The 20,494-nt window shown below is 40.3% G+C and overlaps 1 protein-coding gene across 1 annotated transcript in view; it reads left to right on the top strand.

Moving 5' to 3' along the window:
• ltn1 (listerin E3 ubiquitin protein ligase 1) overlaps positions 1 to 20,494 on the top strand; it is a 284,812-nt gene that overhangs the window by 170,627 nt on the left and 93,691 nt on the right. Inside the window, exon 19 of the mRNA XM_051925735.1 lies at positions 740 to 882. Coding sequence (XP_051781695.1) covers positions 740 to 882 — 143 coding nt within the window. The remainder of the gene's footprint in view (positions 1 to 739; positions 883 to 20,494) is intronic.

Raw genomic sequence — 20,494 nt, forward strand, 5'->3', positions numbered from 1 at the left:
ACATGAACGTGCAAACTCTACATGCACAAAACCATCAGCAGATATTTGCACTGGAAATTTTAGAGCTGTGAGGCAACAGTGGTATATGCTACCATGCTTGATTTCTTTACAGTTACATTGATTCCCTAAAGCAGTTTAATGCCATTTACATTTACAATAAGACAGAACTTATCCAAGAAGCATCATACAGAAGGCAGGAATTGCAGGCAGACCATTGTAGGACATACACACACGTATACTCACAGAATTAGTTTAATATCTCTTATTGGTGTAGCATTGAATATGGAAGGTGAACTTTATTAGTCTGAACAAAACCCATGCAGACCAAGGGATAACAGAATCTCTTTTTTAACATGTCTGATTACTGAAGAATAATATTGACATGCAGAATCAAAGTAGAGGCACCAATTATTAGGATGAATAATGTCTAATTAAAAGTACTTCAGGATTTGATATTATTTTTTGATTTTTTTTTTATCAAATAAAGTTGTTAGTGTAATTCTATAATTTAGAGATCTGTTTGTATTCCCAGTATCATAAAGAAGACACCGTACGCAATCGTAGGATACTCTTTTGATGGGTAGACATTTAACTTGCAATTCTGGCTTTCAGTAGCTAGTAATTCTGACTTGGTCCATAAAATTTCTTATGAAGATGCTTTTGAATAGTTTACTTAATACATACTTATAAATTCAGTGCTAAATGTGCATTTTTGTATTGCCTTTGATTTGTATAATAGATATTTCCCAGTCACAGCAGAGACTCTTTGCACCATTCAAGGACTTTCACCTGTGTTACCTGAAAAAGATAAAGACTTGTTAATTAAATACTGTATTGCTGAAATTTTGAACGTGGAAAGTAAGGATATAATGAACATACATGGTAAGTAACTTCAACTTCATAACAATCAGTTGTATACTTTGGTTTCTGTTTTAAATTACATGACAACATTTTTAAAGAACTGGTTTCTTGTATCATATTAACAGAGCCTTTTAAGACACCCTATTTAGCCTGAAATTTGTGGTTGGACATTTTCTTTTTCTCCTTTTAATATTTGGAGAATGTCTTTGTGTATGTTTTTTGCTCATTTATGTGGTACATTGGTTGTTACCTTGCTCCTTTCCAATTCTAGATGCAACATTTTCATATTGCCAAGGCATAGCCATATTTGTTCCACCTACTGTATAAGATTAAGCAGACAGATTTGGTAAAGCAAAGTGAAAGCTAACATATACTGAAAAGATGTGTGCATAGATACAGTAGACAAAAAAAAACCCAATGATTCACTATGATTTTAAATGATCTGTGCCTTTGTATCCATGTTTCCTGTGAAGAGGTTCATTAAAGATTGCAGCCATTACTAAACCAACAATATACAGTCATATGAAAACAATAATTTACTTTCAACAAAAAATATAACAGTGGTACGTCTTTCATTTCTTAGGAATATCTGAGTGCTGGGGTGTTTTCTGAACAAAGATTTTTAGTGTAGCAGTATTTAGTTGTATGAAATTAAATCAAACTAGTCAACCCGCAGCATATCATACGCCGCATAATTATTTATTGATGTGTGAACACTTCCTGAAAGACACAGTTGTCCAAATGGGGTGGGTTTGAGAATACGACTGTGAATGAATGAAAAGATGGAACTCTGGAGAGAGCAGCATACAATTGTCCGTGACTGAAAACTGGCTCTGTCTTGTGTCTTGCCTGCCATGGTCGGCTGCCTTAGTGAATTATATATATATATATATATATATATATATATATATATATATATATATATATATATATATATATATATATATATAGATAGATAGAAGATTATACCACAGAATGCACAGCGTAATAGTAAACTAAATGTAAAAACATTGAATAACACTGAGAAAGCCTTGAACAACAGAGAAAACTTAACACTGCAAGAGTTCGCGCTATAGCACTACGAACCGCTCGCTAAAAACACTTTTTTAATGAGTTTTAAGCACAGGGAAAAAAAATGAACATTTCAAAAATCCATAATTTAATAAACCACCAAGAAAAGTAACATTGCAACAATGCACACTACGAACCGATTGCTGTAAACAGAAGTAAAAACAAAATCAAGCCCAGTTCATTCTTTAACTGCCTTTTCTGCCTTATGTGTCCAACCCCTCTCTTCTCATGTGTATGTCTCTCTCGCGCGCGCCTGTGTGTGTGTCTCTCTCTCTCGCGCGCGCCTGTGTGTGTGTCTCTGTCTCTCTCTCTCGCGCGTGCCTGTGTGTGTCTCTCTCTCTCTCTCACGCGTGCCTGTGTGTGTCTCTCTCTCTCTCGCGCACCTGTGTTTGTGTCTCTCTCTCTCTCTCTCGCGTGCCTGTGTGTGTCTCTCTTGCGCGCCTGTGTGTGTCGCTCTCTCTCTCTCTCTGGCTCGCTCGCTCACTGCACAGGGAATGCACAGGGAGAGACTGAACATGTGCGGAAATCATCAGCGCGAACGGCTGCTTAGTGAATTTGTTGGTGGGCGGGGCTCTGTCCTGCGTCTTGCCTACCACGGTCTCGCGTGCCTGTGTGTGTGTGTGTCTCTCTCTCTCTCTCACGCCTGTGTGTGTGTCTCTCTCTCTCGCACGCCTGTGTGTGTCTCTCTCTCTCGCATGCCTGTGTGTGTGTGTCTCTCTCTCGCGCGCCTGTGTCTGTGTGTCTCTCTCTCTCTCTCTCTCGCTGCACAGGGAATGCACAGGGAGAGACTGAACACGTGCGGAAATCATCGGTGCACACAGCTGCTTAGTGAATTGTTGGTGAGCGGGGCTCTGTCTTGCGTTGTGCCTGCCACGGTCACGCGTGCCTGTGTGTGTGTGTCTCTCTCTCTCTCTCTCTGGCTCGCTTGCTGCACAGGGAGAGACTAAACACGTTCAGAAATCATGGGCGCGCACGGCTACTTAGTGAATTGTTGGTGGGCGTGGCTCTGTCTTGTGTCTTGCCTGCCATGGTCGGCTGCCTTAGTGAATTATATATATAGGTGTGAAAAACTGGCTGTGCAAAAATTTGGGTACCCTTGTAATTTTGCTGATTTGAATGCATGTAACTGCTCAATACTGATTACTTGCAACACCAAATTGGTTGGATTAGCTCGTTAAGCCTTGAACTTCATAGACAGGTGTGTCCAATCATGACAAAAGGTATTTAAGGTGGTCATTTGCAAGTTGTGCTTCCCTTTGACTCTCCTCTGAAGAGTGACAGCATGGGATCCTCAAAGCAACTCTCAAAAGATCTGAAAACAAACATTGTTCAGTATCATGGTTTAGGGGAAGGCTACAAAAAGTTATCTCAGAGGTTTAAACTGTCAGTTTCAACTGTAAGGAATGTAATCAGGAAATGGATGGCGACAGGCACAGTTGCTGTTAAACCCAGGTCTGGCAGGCCAATAAAAATAAAGGAGCGGCATATGCGCAGGATTGTGAGAATGGTTACAGACAACCCACAGATTACCTCCAAAGACATGCAAGAACATCTTGCTGCAGATGATGTATCTGTACATCATTCTACAATTCAGCGCAGTTTGCACAAAGAACATCTGTATGGCAGGGTGATGAGAAAGAAGCCCTTTCTGCACTCACGCCACAAACAGTCGCTTGTTGTATGCAAATGCTCATTTAGACAAGCCAGATTCATTTTGGAACAAAGTGCTTTGTACTGATGAGACAAAAATGGAGTTATTTGGTCATAACAAAAAGCGCTTTGCATGGCGGAAGAAGAACACCGCATTCCAGGAAAAACACCTGCTACCTACTGTCAAATTTTGTGGAGGTTCCATCATGCTGTGTGGCTAGTTCAGGGACTGGGGCCCTTGTTAAAGTCGAGGGTCAGATGAATTCAACCCAATATCAACAAATTCTTCAGGATAATGTTCAAGCATCAGTCACAAAGTTGAAGTTACGCAGGGGTTGCATATTCCAACAAGACAATGACCCAAAACACAGTTCGAAATCTAAAAAGGCATTCATGCAGGGGGAGAAGTACAATGTTCTGGAATGGCTGTCACAGTCCCCTGACTTGAATATCATCGAAAATCTATGGGATGATTTGAAGCAGGCTGTCCATCAAATTTAACTGAACTGGAGAGATTTTGTATGGAAGAATGGTCAAAAATACCTCCATCCAGAATCCAGACACTCATCAAAGGCTATAGGAGGCATCTAGAGGCTGTTATATTTGCAAAAGAAGGCTCAACTAAGTATTGATGTAATATCTCTGTTGGGGTGCCCAAATCTATGCACCTGTCTAATTTTGTTATGATGCATATTGCATATTTTCTGTTAATCCAATAAACTTAATGTCACTGCTGAAGTACTACTGTTTCCATAAGGCATGTCACATATTAAAAGGAAGTTGCTACTTTGAAAGCTCAGCCAATGACTGTACATAAAGATATGTCTTGTATCTTTACGGCGGTGATTCTAAAAGGTAGAAATAATCGCTAACATTAAAGGAAGATTATACTTGCTTCTGTTTAATGTAGGCTTAACACTCACTAGACTATAATACTTGCAGGAGAGCAGTACTTGGCCAAAGTAGTCGCAGTTGGGGTTTCCTGCAATTGGAGCTTATCTTGTTTCCAGAGTGTGGAAAAAAATTTTGGGCTTGGGCAGGAATGATGTCTTCCATCCATCTGTAGGTGTGCTCTCGGGGTTTCATGCAGTTGTCCAATTTTTATATCTTCTCTTTGAGCATACAATTTCCAGACATGGGTACAATGTGTTTGCTAACAAGCATCATTAGAAAATGGCACACGGTTCCTGTAGAGGTTGCTTGCTTGGGAAACATTGAAATAGCTGCCAACTTTTATCTGAAATCAAATACAGAATAGTGCTGCATTACAAATTGCACAGTGAACGACAACATGTTTAAAGACTGCACAGTCTCCTTTGAAACAAACTTCAGCACTCTAAATTACAATTTTATCAAATAGCATGGACTAACAGTATTAAAAAGTATCTGTCCCACACTGAATATTATTTTAATTGTTAATTTGGACTGTGCTGTAGTGGCCACAATCAGTAGATCATGTCATTTCCATCTTTATTTTAGTCATGTCATTTCCATTTTTATTTAAATTTCTTAATACTTTACACTTGTTCTGTGTAATGATTGTGTTCTGAATGTGAATATTACAAGTTATTTATTGTATAAATAACTGTGCAAGGCATTGTAGTTTTATTTGTTATAGTTGTTTTTTTCACTGTTGTAAAGGGATAGTACCTATCGAGTTGCTCCAAGAACTAATTACTTATAATTGCAAGGGTGACTGTTATAAAAACTACAGACACAAGATATGTAAACAGCGTAATGATAATGATGCTTAGTTGAACCTAAGCTGGCAGAATGTAACCTACCACATTCCTTTTCCTACTGTAATTTTGGAGAATGTGCTGTCTTTAAGTGCTAAACTGTATGAATTACAAATTGTTAACTTGTTTTCAGTGGAACATTAGTACTAGGGTGTTATACCCTGTTAGCCATTATGGATGCAATGAGAAGTCTAGCAAAATTATACTTTTTATTGGCTAACTAAAAAGATTACAATAGGCAAGCTTTCGAGGCAGCTCAGGCCCCTTCTTCAGGCAAGATGTAATCAGAATTGCCTTGATAGCTTTCATTTTGTAATCTTTTTACACAGTACAACACCCTAGTACTTTAAACCATGTTGTAATGTGTTAAATTTTAGCATTAGTAAATTTTAGCATTTGTTTAACTTCCCATTCTTTTCTCTCACTGTGACTTTAAAGTCCTTCTTACACTGTCCATGGAGATTGAAGTGCGCTCCAACATGAACATCTCTCTTGCCATGCTTAATGTGGAACCTGTGTAAATTAATTCTTTGCTGGAGAGTTTGTCCAGTTTCTCCCACATAGAGTAAAGTGTTGGGACATTTCATACAGAGATTTAGGTAAACCATATTAGATGATCAGTGGAACAGCAGAGAAGCCTGTCTTGCAGCTTTTACTAAAATTTACTGTGGTAATAATAATAAAGCATTTTATTTACATAGCACCTGTCCCATGGTCAAAGTGCCTCACAAATATTCAAAATGGTACTAAAAGAATTATACCAAAGAAGAGGATAAAATTATTAACACTAGAGAGAGGTTGGTTGACGCATTCACCACGCAACAAACCATCTGGATTGGGACCCGAGTGCAGCTGTGCAACAGGTGACGCCTCAGCACCATACTGGAACAGTGGCTGCAGTGCGAATCCTGCCACCATCCCCCTAGTTTTCCCTGCAAGTAGATCTGGATGCAGATTGCTGACAAGCAGCATTAGAAATTGGAATTCATTTAGAATTTGGAATTAAAGGTGATAAACTTGAGAGTAAGGATACATTTGAAAAGAATCTAATTTTATATTCTGCAGGCATTAAAGCTTTGACAGTCCAATACCAGTCAAAATAGTAATCATTAAAGTGTTTCTTGTTTTAATGAATGGATGAAGAGGATCTAAGGGTGTGGGAGGGAATGGCAACATGGAGTAGGTCGGACAGATATGCATGGGCAAGGTTGTGGATAGCCTTAAACGTTAACAGAAGAATTTTGAATTGAATACGGAACTTAACTGGAAGCCAGTGAAGCTGCTGCAAGACGGGAATGATATGGCAAATAGAGGGGGTTCTAGTAATGATGTGGGCAGCTGAATTCTGGACCATTAGAAGCTTATAAAGAGATTTGCAAAAAAGACCAAATAAAAGAGAATTACAATAATCCAGAGGAGAGGTGACAATGCTGTGAACAAGGATAGCAGTGGTGTGGGGAGTGAGGGAGGGGCGAATGTGATTAATGCTACGCAAGTGGAAATAGGCAGTCCGGGAGATGTTATTGATGTCAAGGATGACACCCAGACTCTTAACCTGTGGGGAAGGGGAGACAGAGGAATTATCAATAACAAAAGAAAAATTATCCGTTTTGGATAATATTGATTTTATACCAATGAGAAGAACCTCAGTTTTGTCACAATTTAATTTAAGAAAATTTGAAGAAAACCAGGATTTGATTTCTGCTATGCAATCAATAAGTGAGGAGGGTGGAAACAAACAAGTAGGTTTGCTAGTGAGGCAGAGTCCTACATTATATGCAAAACATTTTTAAACCTGTGCCACTGTGTTATAAAGTGTTATATAGTCTTGGCAGCTGCAGTCATCCAAAACACTGAAAATTATGTTACATTATGATCACTTGACCCTAGTGATTCAGTCACTCTACACCCACAATTCTATCCTGATTATTACAAAATACTACATCTAGAAAGGCTTCACCCCGTGTTGGTGCTTGTTATAAAAACACTCACTGATTATGTCTAAAAACTCTTGCTCTTGTGCTCTGCTATTTGCAAGGTTATCCCAGTTAATGTTTGGGTAGTTAGAGTCCCACATGATTGTAATATCCTTCTGTAAACTTTCCTTTTTAATATTTCCAACCAGATATGCATTGAAATTATTGTCTATGTGGGATGGTCTATAATACAATCCTAAAATAAGACCTTTTTACCTAATGCTTTCCAGACGAAGCCTATGAAAAGCAGAAAGTATATTTGAACAGATTTTTAAAAGTTAAGGGAATATGTTTGAAAAAGAGTCTTAAAAAAACAAAGAAAAAATACAGATCATGTAAGATGAGTCTTTTCTATGCATATATCTACTTCAGATTTTTTGATCAGTCTACAGAGGTTTTGTCACTTTATTTGGGAATTCAGACATCTGGGTAATGGTGTTCTCTCTCTTGTTCAGGTTACAACCTACCTTCTGAAGCAATTAAAGTAAATTAAGCCTTGCAAGATGAAACAAACAATTTGCAACTTCTGATGATTACTAAAAACCCTCTCTCTGTCTTAAAGCTGAATTGGAACAGACTGTGTTACTACACCCTCTGAAGTACTACTTGGACAATATTCCAGTGAAATGGCAAGAAAATGGCAATTAAGAAGTGTCAGGAGACAGAGCATTATTACTTTTAGAACTGTAGATCTTTCATTTAGAGAATTTGAAAAAAAAAAATTAAAATGTCAGTTAGTATGGTGTCTCACACAATCCAAAGGCAATTGGAGACTGGAAAATGTTATTTTCTTGAGCAAGATAAATTAAATTGTAAAATGTAGCATTACTGTAGCTGTGTTTTCCCAAAGTTTCTAAAATTCTGCAGCTCTAACTCAAAAAATGGAATTCAGCAAAGGCCTGACGCGCAGAAATGATTCCACAGACAAAATATCTTCGTTTTTAAAAGTTTAGTTAAGTTTCAAAGTAAAACAGTTCACACAAAAAAGAGTATTAAAACAGCAAAAAAAAGGAAAAATTATAATAAGAAAAATTTAGTTCTAAGCTTAAACTTGTTACATCTTAAATCGTTACTAGTCACTTATAATTTCTGAACCATTTCAAAACGTTTCTGAACCATTTCAAAGCGGTCAGAAAACTGTATGCTTATCCCATTTCTAAGTAGAAAATAGGTCTTTCAAGTCCCTGTTTACTGGGACCTGTTCTAAGCACAACAAGAGCTATTATCACATAGTTTCTATCTCTTACTAACTTATAGGGGGAAAAGACTATACCATTGTCTATGACTATGGAAGAAATTATATTCTATTCAAATTAAGCAAACATTAATATGAGTTTAACTCAAAACTTTAACTTTCTAAAATTGGCTCTTACAATTACAATAAGAAGATCTCATTAATCAAATCAGACGGAACCTCTTTAATGTTATTTCATACAATAGGGTGTATTCTGTAAGACAGAACTCAATCACTATATTCATTGCAGTTGTTTCCATTAAGTCACGGTATCAGGTTTCCTAGCATGAAAAGCAACTGGTTGAAATATTTTCAAGTTTTACTTTAGTAAACATTCCAATGTGTAACTTTTTTTTTTCATTTTTGACATTAATGGGTTAAGTCTTGGTTTTGCTTTAGTTTTATATGTCCCATTTGTAAATTGAAATTATAAGCAATAAGTTCCCATTATATTATTTATGTGTAGCTATGTTTGATAGATTAGTTCCTATTTTCTATATTTAAAATTTGATTTCCTAATATCTATGAGAAAACCCAGCTGACAAATTCAGTTTCCATGTTGGGACAAATATATATGAACTGAAATGGAAACAAAGGAAAACATTAGAAACAATACTCTCATAGGTTTTAGAAAAGTAGTTGTAAGAACTCCCAAGTGCTATATGAAATTACACTTTTCATTAGAGGACATAAGATGTTAAACTAGATCTTCAGAACTGTGACTGTTCCTGACTTTGTCTATGAATATTGCTTTATATCTGAACTTGTAACACTAAAACCACCTCATAACCAATCCCAGGCTATAGTCGGTGAAGGGCACTATATAAAAGTAAAATTAACTGAATTGAAGTAAATGTTACTGATTTGTTAAACTTTTAAGAAAACTGTAAATTACTCTCGACTGTAAAATTAAAGAAATTAATATTACATAGTCAACCGTATCATTGCTTGCCGACATTGCCTTAGTAACAGGAAAATGTACTCAGTCCTTCAGACCTAAATTATCATAATTAAAGTATTCCTTTTTAATATTGTCTCCTCTTCATTGCCACAGCTTGCATGGAAAATATCAGTATGGGGTTTGCACCATTCACAGTATAAAAAAAGACTAATGTTGCCAACAATATTCATGTATTATTTGATATACAGTTAGGTCCATAAATATTTGGACAGAGACAACTTTTTTCTAATTTTGGTTCTGTACATTACCACAATTAATTTTAAATGAAACAACTCAGATGCAGTTGAAGTGCAGACTTTCAGCTTTAATTCAGTGGGGTGAACAAAACGATTGCATAAAAATGTGAGGCAACTAAAGCATTTTTTTAACACAATCTCTTCATTTCAGGGGCTCAAAAGTAATTGGACAAATTAAATAACTGGAAATGTTCATTTCTAATACTTGGTTGAAAACCCTTTGCTGGCAATGACAGCCTGAAGTCTTGAATTCATGGACATCACCAGATGCTGGGTTTCCTCCTTTTTAATGCTCTGCCAGGCATTTACTGCAGCGGCTTTCAGTTGCTGTTTGTGTGTGGGCCTTTCTGTCTGAAGTTTAGTCTTCAACAAGTGAAATGCATGCTCAATTGGGTTAAGATCAGGTGACTGACTTGGCCATTCAAGAATTTTCCACTTCTTTGCTTTAATAAACTCCTGGGTTGCAGTATGTCTCTGAACATCTCAAAATTCATTCGGCTGCTTCTGTCCTGTGTCACATCATCAGTAAACACTAGTGTCCTAGTGCCACTGGCAGCCATGCACGCCCAAGCCATCACACTGCATCCACCGTGTTTTACAGATGATGTGGTATGCTTTGGATAATGAGCTGTTCCACGCCTTCTCCATACTTTTTTCTTGCCATCATTCTGGCAGAGGTTGATCTTAGTTTCATCTGTCCAAAGAATGTTTTTCCAGAACTGTGCTGGCTTTTTTAGATGTTTTTTTAGCAAAGTCCAATTTAGCTTTTCTATTCTTGAGGCTTATGAGTGGCTTGCTCCTTGCAGTACACCCTCTGTATTTACTTTCATGTAGTCTTCTCTTTATGGTAGACTTGGATATCAATACGCCTACCCCCTGGAGAGTGTTGTTCACTTGGTTGGCTGTTGTGAAGGGGTTTCTCTTCAACATGGAAATGATTCTGCAATCATGCACCACTGTTGTCTTCCGTGGACGTCCAGGTCTTTTTTGCGTTGCTGAGTTCACCAGTGCTTGCTTTCTTTCTCAGGATGTACCAAACTGTAGATTTTGCCACTCGTAATATTGTAGCAATTTCTCGGATGGGTTTTTTCTGTTTCACAGCTTAAGGATGGCTTCTTTCACCTGCATGGAGAGCTCCTTTGACCGCATGTTGTCTGTTCACAGCAAAATCTTCACAGTTCAAGACTTCTGGCTGTCATTGCCAGCAAATGGTTTTCAACCAAGTATTAGAAATGAACATTTTATTTCCAGTTATTTAATTTGTCCAATTACTTTTGAGCCCCTGAAATGAAGGGATTGTGTTAAAAAGAATGCTTTAGTTGCCTCACATTTTTATGCAATCATTTTGTTCACCCCACTGAATTAAAGCTGAAAGTCTGCACTTCAACTGCATCTGAGTTGTTTCATTTAAAATTCATTGTGGTAATGTACAGAACCAAAATTAGAAAAAAGTTGTCTCTGTCCAAATATTTATGGACCTAACCATATGAATGACACTAAAGTGTATCTCTTAATCAAGCCTGATGATGCATCTTCTGTTATGTCTTTAATGAATGACATTGAAAGTACTAAGTTAACAATATAAAAAGCTGTCCAGCACTAAAATAATTAGTTCTAGAAACGAGCCAAGCTCCTCTCACTGGCAAGTTACAAAGTAGTTGTTATAAAATTCTAATTTACTAAACACACAAGATACATGGTGCTGAGGAGAACATTCTTCTTCTACATTTCCCCCTTTTTGAACCAACAAAAATATGGGTTACATAGGAGTAATGCGGGGAAGAGTAGGAGAAGGGGAAGGAGTGGAAGAAATTTGAAGCATGCATTCTTCGTGTAACATATAAGCCTTGGCCACGGAGGCAGTGAAATATTGGGACACAATATATCTGATCAGGGGAACGATACAGCAGGCCACAAGCAACAGAATGATAAAAGCAACAGCCAGTGAAATAAAAACTGACCTGAGCCATTGGCCCCAGGATCCAAAAGTAGACATAAACCATTGATCCCATGTGTTAGGAATGCCAGAATTGGTAGCTAATTCATTTGAAAGGGCAGTTAAACCTGTCAAAGCATGGGTGATTGATCCATCGGGAGTCGTATTATTAGGGAAGTAAGTGCAGCACACATCACCAAACATAGCACATACACCCCCCTTTTTGGCGGGGAGCATATCTAATGCTAATCGATTTTGCCAAGTCATAAGGGATGTTCTATCAAGCTCCTCATGTATCCCTTCAACAGCCTCTTTAGTAAAATTTAGGAAACGCTGTTGGTTGTAATATAAGTAATTAATCCAATCTACATTTTTATTTATTGTAACTTGGGGAAAGATAGACTCAAATCCGGCAGAAACTTGATCTCATGCTTTAAATTTATCAGGGACTCCGCGAGGGACACCAATGGAATCAAAGTAAACGCCAGAGCTGTGAAGAGAGAACGTGGAGGGGTCAGCAGAGCGGGGTCGACGACGTCGGTCAGAGCTGGACGACACGCGAGGAGAATTCAGAGGGAGGAGGCGGAAAGGCATAACAAGTTGGGTTAATGCACATGTGCCAGTCCACACGGGGAAGAATATCAAGTAATTTTAATCTACTGCACATCCACCAAATATCAGCACGCGGAGTGGTCTGTGTTAACAGGAAAAGTGATAATGTAGAATTAAATGAGGTAGAGTTAACCTGAAAAGTCTGGGAACAGAAGGAAGAAGGGATATTACCAATGTTAGTACCTCGGAAGGGGGAACTATAATTACTAGAGAAGCAGGTATAATTGCCTTCATGAGACTGGAACATTGGGGGAGTCATATGAGGAGTGGGGGGAAAAAGGAGAGAAAGTGTAATGCAGTTAGTCTTTCGGTGTGGACGGAGAGGTAAAAAGGGCAAGGAGACAAGGGAGACCAACGGGGTCAGAAATATTAGAAAGAGGGAAAGGGACGGTAGCCAAATTTGGCCTGGCCGTAGTACAGGCATAGCAATCAGATTGATTTACTTGCTTAGCCGAATATAATACCCACTGCAACCAACAGTTCTGATCACCATTGCCAGTTTCAATTGAAAAAGTGGATGAAAGGGTGGAAATATTCATAATCTTAACAGGAGAAAAGTCTGAACCAGAAGTTGGGGAGACGGGTGTGTGTGCAGGAGAATGAGAGGTGTTAGTAACAGGATTGTGAATCTTAATTAGAAATCTCCCTAAAGGGTCTGTTCCAGATACATATGCCCCTAATATATAGGTTCCTGAGTCATGTAAAGAGGGGTTCTTCAAAGTGATGATCAAGGGGTTACAATGGTTGTCAGCACATTCATGAGAGGCATGTCCTTTTCTAATAGAAAACCGATATTTCAGACCATACTTTTGGGCCGTATAGGGTTGATAACCCCAGTCATCAGTTCCAGTATTAGCAAAAACCCATTCCCACTCATCACAGTTACTTCCGAATCCAGAGGTTGTAACAGTTACACACATATTTGTCAGACCAGGTCCACTGGACTTGACGACCAGTCCCACAGTCAATAATAGAACAGAAATCAACCTGCACTGATGTGGTGATTCCTAACGGGAAAGTCAAGGTGACCAGGGCAGTCGACAAGGGAAAAGAAAAGCATAGTAGCACAGCAATCAAGGGTGCCATCTCTTGCAATGTGAGGCGTGAATCCAGTCGGGCAATCCTTCCACTTTCGCTGCTTGTGGTGTGGACAGAAGAACTTGGAACAGTCCTCTCCACCTCCACCTCGGCTGATGCCAATGTTTCCTCCGAGTGTCACAGACGAGGATCCAAGTGCCTAAGGGAATCGGCGTGTCTTTAGATAGAAGACTAGTCCTCCAGGCCTGGTTAACCTGCTCGTGGACTTCTTTCAGAGAAGCTCGGAGACCTGTAAGACAAGAGAGAAGATCATTGTCCACAGTATGCAGGTTAACATTTCCCATGGGTCGTCCGGTCAGAATTTCAAACGGCGACAGTCCTAATTGCCGGTGTGTTCTTCACCTCAATCTCATTAAGGCCAGAGGCAAAGCGTCCGGCCAGGATAAATTTGTCTGCTCACAGATTTTTGCTAATTTAGATTTTAGGGTGCCATTGCACCGTTCCACAATGCCTCCACTCTGGGGGTGGTATTTGCAAAAATGATGCACATTTATCTGGAGCCAGGTGGTTAATTCATTTATAACGGACTTCACAAAATGAGTGCCATTATCAGTTTGTAATTTCTGTGGTATGCCCCACCTAGGAATGATTTTCTTTGATTAAAGCTTTGGCTACAGTTTTAGCATCAGCGTGTTTAGAAGGAAAAGCTTCTACCCATCAGGAGAACACATCAACAATTACTAGACAATAACGGTAACTTTTAGACGGAGTTAGTTCAATGAAATCCATTTGGAGGTGTTCAAACGGACCCATTGGATTAGATGTAACAGCAGAACTTACCTGGGTGCCCTTTCCTACATTAAACTTTTGACATAATGCACAGCACCTGCAGAACTGCTCTGCATATGTAGAGAAGCCTACAGCTTCCCAGTGTTTTTCAACATCTTGAATCATGGCGTCCTTTCCAGCATGGTCTAGGCCATGAGCGATTTTTGCCATACCTGGGAAAGAAGCCTTTGGTAGGAAAGGTTTGTTAGTTTGCCTATGGGTCCAGACTCCATCAGAGAGGAACCCTTCTTTGGACTCTTTTCTCTGTCCGTGGCTGCACTCTGTAAAGAAACAAGTTGATTATCAGGGTCCTGGTTAGTTCTCTGTTGGAATAAAGAAATTGGTGTGTTATTATATGCAGCCTGTTTAGCAAAGTGATCAGCTAATTCGTTTCCTTTGCTGACAGGATCTTGTTTTCCTGTGTGAGCTTGACATTTAATGATCGCTAACTTTGATGGTTTAGTTATAGCTTCTAAGAGGGATTCAATCAGCTTTTGATGTTGGATCGGTTTGCCAGCGCTGGTCTTAAATCCTCTTAATTTCCATAAGGCTCCATGATCATGGTAGACTCCAAAAGCATATCTGGAATCCGTATAAATTGTTATAATTTTCCCTTTGGACAACTGACATGCTCGGGTGATAGCTATCAATTCAGCTGCCTGCGCACTTAAACTTGATGAAATTGGGTTTGCTTCCAGCTGGTGGTCACCTTTGACCACTGCATAGCTGGTTGAAGATGTTCCATTTTCCAATCGTAGGTTTTATAACCTTAAGTTATTTCGTCATGACAGTTGTGGGGCTCCCCTTCCTCTTCAGTTGGAAGAAGAGTACCTGGATTTAAGGTGGAGCACCTTTCTGTGGTACCGTTTGACAACATACAGAGTACATTTTGATAGTGTATTGCCCTAGCAGTAGTGAGATTTGAGGTTTTAGCCTGTACTAAAATGGAGTGTACGGCATGAGGCACTTTTACTGTTAGGGGGCTCATGAGCACTATATCCGTACTGGCTAGTACAGCTTCAGTTGTAGCAGCCACATCCCTAAGGCAAGGTGGGAGAGCTGTAGCTACAGGATCCAATTTTTTCGAAAAATAGGCTATTGGCCTTTGTTTGTCTGCATGTAGTTGCGTTAAAACTGCATTCATAAATCCCCCTTTTTCGTCCACGGACAGAGTGAATGGACGAGAAATAGTCAGGGAGAGTAGTGCACATTTTAAATCACATAGAGCCTTGTCAGCCTGCTATTCCACTGCATGCAGCCAGATGGCAGTGTTAGCTAGATTTTGTAAAGGCTGTGCTCTTCCTGAAAAATTTACAATCAAACAGCTTCTCAGGCTGCAAGCTGGTACTACTTTTAAATTAGGAATTCATCTGACCGTGGTGCTATACGCGCTAGTTTCCAGATCATGAAAAAGTCCGTGGCGGAACCGGGTCAGCGACAACAAGGAAACACTAATTTCCGTGGCGACCCAAGTGCCAGCGACAAATCAAAGACAATCCACGTCGGAAAATCACACAGCACAACTCCACAACAAGAAAACATTCCCATCAAAAGCTATGCAGCCACAGAGAATATCCTGACTTAACCTGTTGGTTTGTGACCGGTCTTGGAAGGTTGTGAATGATGGTTATACGGCCGCTAGAGAGAGCTCTTGTATCGCAAGAAATGTCATGACCTAAATATTTAACGGTAGTTTGGACTAACTACAGTTTTGTTTTTGACACTTTTTTATGGCCATTTTCTCCTAAAAACAATAGCAATTTTCTGAGTGTAATGTGCATTTTTTTTTTTTCCTTTTCAGTAGTACTACACACCATTATATCATCCACATACTGTATCAATATACTATCTTTATCTGGCCAAAAGCCTTCTAAATTTTGAGCAAGAGCTTGTCCATAACCACAAGGGGCTTTAGTATATCCCTGAGGCATGATGGTCCAGGTCCATCGGCAGTTTTGAAAGATAAAAGCAAACCAGAATTGAGAATCAGGGTGCACGGGAATGGAAAAAAAAGCGTTAGCAAGGTCAATAACAGAGAAATACCGGGCGGACGGGGGTATCGTGGAAAGAATAGTGGAAGGATTAGGAACGATAGGTGTTCTAGGAAAAACCGCAGAGTTAACTTGTCGTAGGTCCTGAACAAAACGCCATGAACCGTCAGCCTTTTTTACAGGTAAAATGGGGGAGTTGACTGGAGAGTATTTAATTGGAATAATCGCTCCTCACCTTACGAGATAAGAATGTACGGCGGCGATACCAGCCTCTGCTTCTGGGGACAGAGCATACTGGGCACGGTGCGGGCGGAAGGAAGATTTCGGGTGAATCACCAGAGGCTCACAATGGGCTATCCTTCCAAAATCATTCTTCCCTTGGGACCAAAGGGAATCAGGGAGCGAAGAGAGCCAAGGGAGAAAGGTGGTTTGCAATGAAAAAGCAGAAAGGGAAGGACGGCACAGCACACGATGTACAAAAAAAATCATTTTGAACCACAACTTTAGTTATTAAATGATCTGAGGTATCAAAGATACCTGGAGCAACGTGCAGCCAGTCCGTTCTGTTAAGACATTGTTCCACCCATTCCCCAATATCCACCCAGCGAACGGTGCTAGATTTGGCTAGAGAAACATGGGGAACTGAACCGCTGAGATAGAAAATATTCTGTGAGCATGTGAGATGAACAGAAGCAGCAGCTTGTGTGGATGAAATAAAGATACAGGGAATGTGAAGGGTTTTGGGGCAGGTGCCTGAAGAAAGAAAGGATTCTAGCCAGGGGGTGTCTACTCCTGCAGGGAAATATTGGGCAGTACAATGGAGGGTGTCAGGGATCTGTAAAAGGGGAAATAAACAGGAGGGAACAGAGTGTAGGGCGTTGAGGAGGATGGTGTGTGAGGAAATGTTTAAAGTCCAGGCTGCAAAAGAGGGTTTGGGGTGAGGGGCGAGTTCGCACAGTAACTTGGGAGACGAGCAGAAAAATCCCTGTTCAGTCATAGAAATGGAGAGAGAAAGTTTTGTCATGAGATCCCGTCCTAAGAGGTTAACTGGACAGAGCTGATTTAAAAGAAATCGGTGTGTCAAAGTGGAACCACCGGAATGTAGCTGAACTCGAAGAGGTTTTGACACCAGTAAAACGTGGTTGTCCAGAAGCAGTAAGCACAGTCACTGTATCCTTCGAGGCAGGGACCTCCTTTAGCGAAAGAGTGGAGCGCGTAGCCCCTGTGTCCACAAGAAAGACAATTTCAGTGCCATTTACTAACAGAGTCAATAATGTATCTGTTTCGGAGTTGTGAATGAGCAAAGGCAACTGAAGAGAGTGGCTGGGGGTCCCTGCAAATTCCTAGGAATAAGGAATGTCTTCAGGTTCAGGCAACGGAGGAGGGGGAGGGCATCTTTGTGGACAATTACGGTGGAAATGTCCAATTTCACCACATCCGAAACAGACATAAGGTGCAGCATTTGGATCTGGAGGGGGAGGCAGCTGAGAAGGCAATCCACTTGGACCAGGTAGCATATATCCGCAACCTCGTCCATGCCCTTGTCCCCAGAAAAATCCTCCACGTCCCCGACCTTTGCCTGGGATGGCTCCGCCTGTATAATAATTCATTTGTGCTGCAATCAGCTTAAGCTGTGTGTCTGACTCCTTTTGCTTTGTCTGCCGTTCGGCGTGCTCAGCATGTCGTTTCACTTCGTCAAAACTGGCACACTCCCAGCTAATACAAGAAGTGCGGACTTTATTCTGAATATCACTTCTCAGTCCTGAAACAAAAGGAGGAACTGCTGCTTTGGTGCGGTCGTCCGGATTGTCTAAACCAGAGTGGTTCGTCATCAAATCCTGAATACGATGTGCCCATTCGTCTACCGTTTCATCTTTCTTCTGTTTTGCAGTGGAGATAAGGGACCAGTCAGTGGCTTTTTTATATTTTTCCTCTATTAGCGTTTTCACGTGCTCCCATTGAACAAGGAAAGCTCCTTCATTGTTTTGTCCATGAGGCAATGCCTCATTCCATTGCCAGGGCTGCCCGTTATGCTGCCCGCGATTAACAGTGGCCCAAGTGGTGCCAAGTTTTCTTCGTAGCACCTGGGTCCACTCTGCGGCACTGGGCTTATATGTATCATCTAGCTGCTGTAGCTGTTCCACGAATTTTAACCCACCAACAACTTTGGGATCAGGCAATTCAGACACAACGTCTTTCAGCTCTTGAATTTCCCAGTTACGATGTATCAGTACAGTAGTGGGGTTATTAGCTCCTACAGGGATTGTAGGATCATGTCGAGGATTTGGAATCTCAATTAAAGGGCATGAGAATAGAGGGTAAGGGGGTTTAGAGGATCTGAAAGGGGAGTGGAAGGATGGCGACTGGATAAGGGTTCGACTTCTAGTGTGTTGTGAAACAGAAGATCTGGGATCATGAAACTCAACCCCCGCGCCCATCGTGTTACTTTTGTCATCCCCTGGATCAGTGTGTGATGAAGGATCATAGTGATATTCTTGATCAAAAAAGTCGAATCCCGAGGGATCGTTTTTTTTAATTCTAGCGCAGAGGGCGCTGGAGGAGGTGGGGGCTGCGGATGGTGTGTGTAAGGTGAGGAAGCAAGTACAGGAGATAACGGATCTTTTTTCTCGCTCTGTTTATTCCACTTCCTAAATGCCTCTGTAAAATCCAACCCAGTTTTCTTTTCTATAAACTTTCTAAGAGACCCTCCCTTAAATCCTGCGGACGTGCTTGGAGCCTGGTGATCCTCCGAAAACAATTCCTCCAACATTAAGTTTTTATGACCCTGGTGGACCTGTTTGACTGGCATGCTATTAGTGTTTCCCATAGTGAGCGGCAGGCCTTCAACAGAGAGCAACTCAATCCCCGATTATTTCTCGTCCCACTTGTCGTCCACTTCCGTCCTCGGATTTCAACCAGTCGACAAGTGGAAAACACGACCTCCCCTTTTCCAAATTTCACACGTTCTCTAACTGCCCCTTTCACCCCCTATTCCTGTTTATTATTTTAGGAGTGTGCCACTCGCTTCTTTCTACTCCATTTCACAAGGGGTGACTTACTAACAAACTGTGCCGTCACTCTCTATGAATCCCAAGAACCCTTCTATGGTTTCGATACAGTACGTTTCTCTATTCTTTCTGCATGCTTTTTTTTTCTTTTCTTTTCTCTGGCACACCAGTCAAACCAACGGGAATCCCCCAAATCTACTCACCGCAACTCCTTCTGCCTGCCTGGAAAAATCCCGTCCAGTTGCTTTTCGTTTCGGTCAGGAGGTGGTCAGTGACTCCCCACGCAGGAAACGCCCAAGGCAGGCCAGTCCTAACTTTTACCGGAGCTGGTCCTCGATCCGCGGAAATCGGTCCACTTGGACGAACCCGCTCAGGGAGTCGTCTGCCCGTCTCGAGCCCCACGTTGGGCACCAGAAAACTGTGGATGATAAAGGCACACTGACAGCAAAGCTCATTTGAACCCTGAATAAAAGTTAGGAGGGGTTTTTTTTATAATTCAGCATCTCGTGATTAATAAGACAGAAAAACATCCTTATCATCTAAGTAGACTTAAACAATATGTCTGTTGAGCTAAGCATTATCTGTGTTCTCAAAACTGAGCATAGGAGAGACGCCTTGCACGAACTACATGTACTCCCTGCAGCCTTGTGACCTTGTCCCTGAGACATTCACTTTGAGAAAGGAAAAAACAAGAAACAGCTTAGATTGTATTCATGTGGACACTATTTCTCCTGAACCCTGGAATAACATATTTTAGTTAGTTCATAAGCCAAGCTTCTCTCACTGGCAAGTTACAGAATAGTTGTTATAAAATTCTAATTTACTAAACACACAAGATACATGGTGCTGAGGAGAACATTCTTCTTCTACAAGCTCCTTAGTGGCAATAAAAAAATAATGTTTTTTAGGAGCAAAAGTTATCTTTTAATTAACTTTCATGTCACAGAACACAGAATTCTTAGCTGCTTCTCTTCCACTCACAAAGATTTTGTCAGTAAGTCTCCGTCTCTGATCATCAGTACACAGGAGGCGGTTTTGTTTTTTCATTTTTTTTGCTTAGGTATTAATGATATTTCTGTCATTCTCATTTTAATTTTTTTATTAATATTGGTATATTATCTATAATACATAATTACATTTGTAATTTTTGTCTCATGCCCTGGTACTCTGATTGCCTGAGGTCATAGATTTAAAGAGTAGAGTAAGTGTAAGGGCCATTATTTGGGCTTTTGGACTTTCTGTTAAGGCCTATATAATTAACAACAACAATAACTATTTCTTGTATAGCCCAAAAATCACACAAGTCACCCTAGCCTTGACTCCCTAAGAACCCAAGAAAAAAACTCTCAGAAA

This window comes from Erpetoichthys calabaricus, chromosome 4, assembly GCF_900747795.2.
Source record: "Erpetoichthys calabaricus chromosome 4, fErpCal1.3, whole genome shotgun sequence".
Classification (NCBI taxonomy): domain Eukaryota; kingdom Metazoa; phylum Chordata; class Cladistia; order Polypteriformes; family Polypteridae; genus Erpetoichthys; species Erpetoichthys calabaricus.